The following is a 6185-nucleotide window of genomic DNA, read 5'->3' on the forward strand; positions in this document are numbered from 1 at the left end:
AAATGCCACTGGACGATACACTATGGTATCCGGGTTGTTCGGTTGTAGCTAATAGGTATATTTACAACGTTCTGGGTGTAATTCCGCTTGTTTTGCCTGCGGTCGTGATAGATATCTTTTCAAGACTTCGAGGTAATAAACCAATGTGAGTGTTCCATCGATTTTCAAACAACAAGAACAATCGTTCTAGGATAATCGCAGAGTTCATGTATAATAATAATGAAAAATGATATTTCAGAATGATGAAACTCCTAAAAAATTGCAACAAGCTGTTCACATTGGTCGCATATTTCACTATGAACGAATGGACTTTTCAAAGGGATAACTGTTCCGACTTGGCGAGGAAGGTGAAAATGTTGAACGACAGCGATATGGTCAAACTAGATTTACGGGATATGAATTGGGAGAAGTACGTTGCAATTTACCTGATGGGAATTAGGAAATTTATTCTGAAACAAGACTTTAAATCAACAGCCCGACAACGATTATCAAGGTGCGTATAAAAGTATCTTCTTAAAAAAATAGAAATTAATATAAATACATATATTTTCGGTTATTTCAGGTTGTACTGGATACATCAGATCACAAAAATGTCCGGTATAATGATCTTACTATGGATAATATACTGTATCGTGTACTGACTATTTGAAAGTTATTTCTTCTGTTTAAAGCAAAGGAGTATAAATACAGTTTTATGAAGAAGGGATTCAACATCCTTTTCATGTGGTCCTTTCACTTGTTTCCTTTCTAAATAAATCCACTTAAGACATTGCTTGTTTTTTTTATAAAACTTTAATATGAATGCATGCATTTATACGCACATAATTTCAGAGCTGTAAGCAATTCATCTGCTCAGTGAATATGAACATTTTTCCATTACAATGGCAATACTATAATGACAGAGACCTCTATCATCTTTCACCAAAAAAAGTTCGTTGATAATAATAATTTACTATTCAGAAATCTACTGAAAAATAAACAATGATGATAGCAAATAAATATATTTTAAAATAAAACAATTCTCAAGTAAAGCTTTTCTAAGAATCCTTCATTGGTACTAAATGCTCACTTTTATTCTCAAATTGTTTACTCACAAACCTTGTAGTTGTTTGACCAGTTGGCGTTAAAATATATAATACAATCGACGAATCAGAGACTAGGCGTGACATTCAGAGTTGGATAAAATATTATTTCACGTAATAAGTAGTAGGTAGGTTTCTATTTAAGATAGATATAAATAAGATATAGAGTTTTATTTCATGTGTATGTATATGAATGTCGCAATATAAGCGATCAATGATTTGTACGGAAATTGTGTGTGATTCATAGAAGACAGCGTATTGGCACATTTATTAACAGCTCAGAAATTTGTAATCCGTACGTGGTTTTTCTGTGGATATTGCTATTTTTGTTACGATTTATCTGGGAACAGTTCGGTCACCGCAGTGCGTGTATGATTTTCCTACGATGTGTAAATTTGCAAAAAGATTGTTTACATGTATATGTCGCGTTCACATTAAGATTAGGGTTAGGGGCGTGAAACGAATCTTCATTTGGATTAGACATTGTTGTTATGCAATAGAGGAGATGTTTACTAGTGCAGATATGATTATTACAGAATTTGGCAAGTAGCCGTGGCATTTTAATCCATATCAAGGATTAAATCGGCCACGTGTTCCTAAAAAATAAGATTAAATATCGCTATTACTTATGCATACTCGCTAAAGCGTTTACATAAAATATTTTATATCGATCATCGGGAAATACGAAACAAAACTTATAATTTTAAGAAATTTGTCGAGTTCAAACATTCCAAATAGCTATGGCACTCAGCAAAACTTTTGACATGGGATGCTACTTAAGTTGCGACTACGCTTTTGTACCATGTAATCAATGCAATAACATCCTCAATCAAGAAATATCAGGATTAGAGTTCGCGATAGATTGCATGCGATAATCTGAAGGATTTGATAATAAAAATACAACTTTTTTTATCATATGTATTGCTACCATAATTTTTCAAATGAACATGATTAATGTAATTTCTTCCTACAATTTTGAAAATTCGTTATTAACAGTAGCGATTTCTTTTAATACGCTGGAAATCATAAAATTTGTATTAACAAATTTTTGTCTGTGCTTAACTGTTTCCGAAATAACCTCTTATGGCTCGAACATTACAGAATGGTTTCACCTTTTAAATTTGAGCTACCGCAGCTAAAGAGGATACGAATCTATTATTTTGCGCTGTTCCATAAACCTGCAGAGTTTCATTAAAATCAGGGTCCAACCGATCGCGACCTTTCCTTCTTAGTAGAAAGATTCCTTCTGATTTTATTATGGCTTGAAACTGTCGTGGCATTGAATTTATCAAATTGATACTCTACTGTATTCTACAAATACTCTATTTTACTCTACAAATTGAGTACTCTACTGGAAATATTTTTCCACTTTCGTAAAAAAAGCCTTCGTTAAATGATTTCTTGATGAAATATGGTGTCTTGATATTTTTTGTTTCAGGTGGTCCTATATATTTTCAATCATGTTTACATTGTAGAGCTATTTTTAAGTATTTCAAAGTATGATACGAGATTAACGCTCGTGTATTAGCATTTTATTGCATTGCATTGCGTATCGTTTATTATCATGTTTTGGATAGTTATCTTGTATCAGGATGAAATTGTCTTTCAAATACAGTTTTTACGCATTGATGCAGATTATTCTTAAAAATATTTATATACGTTTTATCCCATGAAGCTCTAACTGTACGAATATATATTACACAAACGTATTTGTCGAGTCATCGTCGTAATATAGGCGTTGCGTTCGCAAGTGCATGACATTTGCTTCTTATATTTTTGTCACTTGTCGACATCAGTTCTGCCCGAGCAGCCGAGCTAAACGGACGTGTGAAACAGTGCTTCAGTGAAAGTGCGACAAGTGCGAAAAGCAAAGGATTAACGACAGCGCCCATCGCCAAACGGTCGAGAATATAAAATGCAACAGCAAATACCAACGATAAAAATAACAAATAATGGCGAAACCTACTTCATAAACAAAACGACGGATTTAATAAATCTAAATCAAACGACAGATGATGATCAAGACTGCTCAGATACAAACGAAATAGAAATGAATACTATACAAAGGAGCGACGAGACGAAAAACAGCAACAATAAACCATCGCACCATGATGAAAACTGGAAGGTGGTAACTTCCAATAAAAAACGTAAAATAGCAGCAACCACAAACTCTAAGAGGGCTCCAGAGACAGAAAAACAGCAATGGCTACAAGAAATAACCCTCCGAAACTCCTTCAGTGCACTGCCAGAGGAGAAAGAAACAAATACAGACGAAAAACCAATTACCCGCATCGCCAAGCCACCACCAATATACATAGATGCTCAAATAATAGACCACCTCATCGAATTGCTAAACAACACAGCAGGAAATGAAAACTATAGCATAAAACAAATAAAACAGGACCAAGTAAAAGTACAAACTAACAACCCAGAATCATTTAGAAAAGTGACAAAAGCACTAAAGGAAAAAAACGCTGGGTATCACACTTACCAGCTCAAAACAGAAAAAAGCTACAAAGCAGTAATAAGAGGATTACACCCAAAAACAAATACAAACAACATATGTGATGAATTAGCCAAAATGGGACACCATGTAAGATTAATAAGCAATATAACCAGTTATGATACCAAGCAACCATTACCTCTATTTATAATCGAACTAGAACCCAAAAACAATAATAAAGAAATATTCGAAATTAAAAAGGTTCTAAACACAATAATAACAGTGGAGCCACCTAGACACAAAAAAGACATACCACAATGCATACAGTGTCAGCAATTTGGACACACAAAAAACTACTGCAATAGAAACCCGGCCTGTGTCAAATGCGCAGAAAGGCACCTAACAATGAACTGCCCATACATGGGAAAAATTAATGAAGTAAAATGCTTCAATTGCAACGGAAATCATCCAGCTAGCTACAAAGGCTGCATAGTCAGAAAACAGCTGCAACGTAAACTGTTTAAACGAAACAGGACATACAATATCGATTACACACAACAGGACATCACAGAAACTGTAACAACACCGAATGTACAGCATGTAACAAACACTAACCAAAATAACACCAACGCCATTGGTAGGCGAAGCTACGCGCAAGTAACCAACCAATCAGCACCCATAGACAAAAATCAGAGCAATAGCAACAATGACGCTACAGAAATCAAGGAACTGCTCAAACAATCCATCAAAAACACAGAAATGCTAACAAAAATAATAAACGAACAAAACGCAGTTCCCAGACAGAAAACGCAACAAATCACAGTTATGCTACAATTGCTTACAAACATGTTAAGCAAAAAATAAAAACGGACACGCTAAAAATAGCGGCCTGGAACTCAAACGGCCTACACCAAAGGGCCCTAGAAACTAAAACATTCCTGTACAACAACAATATCGATATACCACTGGTTTCAGAAACACACTTCACTACAAAAAGCTACATGAAAATACCGTACTACAGTATATATGATACCGCACACCCCTCAGGAAAAGCACACGGAGAGACCGCAGTGATAATAAAAAACGACATAAAACACTATTTACACAGCCAAGTCAGGAAGGAATATATCCAAGCAACCACCGTCACAGTACAAACTAGCACCGATCATTTTCAGTTGTCAGCAGTATATGTACCGCCGCGACACAAAATTACAACACAAATGTGGGAAGAGTACTTCCAACATTTAGGGGACAAGTTTATTGCAGCGGGGGAATACAACTCAAAGCACACACTATGGGGATCAAGAATTACTTCACCTCGAGGAAGAACCCTGGAAAAACACATTAGAAACAATAACCTCAATATATTGTCCACAGGAAGACCGACATACTGGCCGACAGACCTGAGCAAAATACCTGACCTACTCGATTTTGCAGTTACAAAGGCACTAAACGTAAATAAGCTAAAAATAGCACCCAGTCTAGAGTTTAATTCCGATCATACATCCATAATAATTACTTACAGAAACAAACCAATAATTTATGACAATCCAGATACACTATGCAATTAAACCACCAAGTGGCAATCATTTAAAGAAATAATCGAGAGTAAGATCAACTGCAACATCCCATTAAAAACACCCGAATACACTGAACAAGCAGTAACAACAATTACAGAAACTATTCAAGAAGCAGCATGGGCATCCACCATACCTGAAGCAACCAAAAGACAAACCAAAATAATTCCGCCAGACATCCTTGAAAAAATTAGAGAAAAAAGAAAAGCAAAAGCTAAATGGCAAAAACATAGATCACGAGAAAACAAAAAACACCTAAACAAACTTGCAAAGGAAATAAAAAACAAAATAAAAGAGCACAACAACAACGAATTCACAAAGTTCGTAGAGACACTCTCTGCACACGAGAACTCCAACTACTCCCTATGGAAAGCCACGAAAAAAATAAAGAAGCCAATCAAACTAGCCCCAGCAATCAGAAAAGCAGATAACACATGGGCGAGAAGCAACGAAGAGCAAGCTGAAGAATTTTCCAAGCACCTAGGCAACACATTTACACCACACATTATCAACAACAGCAACTTCAATGGTAATACGGACGAAGATGCGCCAACCACTAGTACCTCAACTGACAAGCAATACACCATACCTAAAACAACAGCTCAAGAAATTAGAAACATAATCGAACAAACAAAAAACAATAAAGCACCTGGAATAGACCTAATCAATGGCAAAACCTTGAAAAACCTTCCTCCAAAAGCGATACGACAAATGACAATAATATACAATGCAATACTAAGAATCAAATACTATCCTAAACTATGGAAACTAACACAGATCACAATGCTACCTAAACCAGGCAACTTAATCAGAATCAAAGCAAAAATATCGAAGACGCTACAGAAATCAAAGAAATGCTAAAACAATCCATCAAAAGTACAGACATGCTAGGAAAAATGGTAAGTGAATTAAACACAACACTAAGGCAACAAGTACAACAAACAACAATCATGCTACAATTACTCACAAACTTGCTAAGTAAAAAATAGAGTGGAACATGCTGAAAATAGCAGCCTGGAACTCCAATGGCTTGCAACAGCGAGCCCACGAAACTAAAACATTCTTGTACAAAAATAATATTGA

General features: G+C 35.4%; 1 protein-coding gene across 1 annotated transcript in view; it reads left to right on the top strand.

Annotated features, from left to right (window-relative positions):
* Window positions 1–706, top strand: part of LOC122577073 (putative fatty acyl-CoA reductase CG5065) — a 98212-nt gene extending 97506 nt beyond the window's left edge. Inside the window, exons 6-8 of the mRNA XM_043748158.1 lie at window positions 2–145; window positions 239–493; window positions 563–706. Of these exons, the coding sequence (XP_043604093.1) occupies window positions 2–145; window positions 239–493; window positions 563–641 (478 nt within the window). The 3' untranslated portion in view covers window positions 642–706. The remainder of the gene's footprint in view (window position 1; window positions 146–238; window positions 494–562) is intronic.
* The last annotated feature ends 5479 nt before the right edge of the window (window positions 707–6185 follow it).

Source organism: Bombus pyrosoma, linkage group LG17 (assembly GCF_014825855.1).
Source record: "Bombus pyrosoma isolate SC7728 linkage group LG17, ASM1482585v1, whole genome shotgun sequence".
Classification (NCBI taxonomy): domain Eukaryota; kingdom Metazoa; phylum Arthropoda; class Insecta; order Hymenoptera; family Apidae; genus Bombus; species Bombus pyrosoma.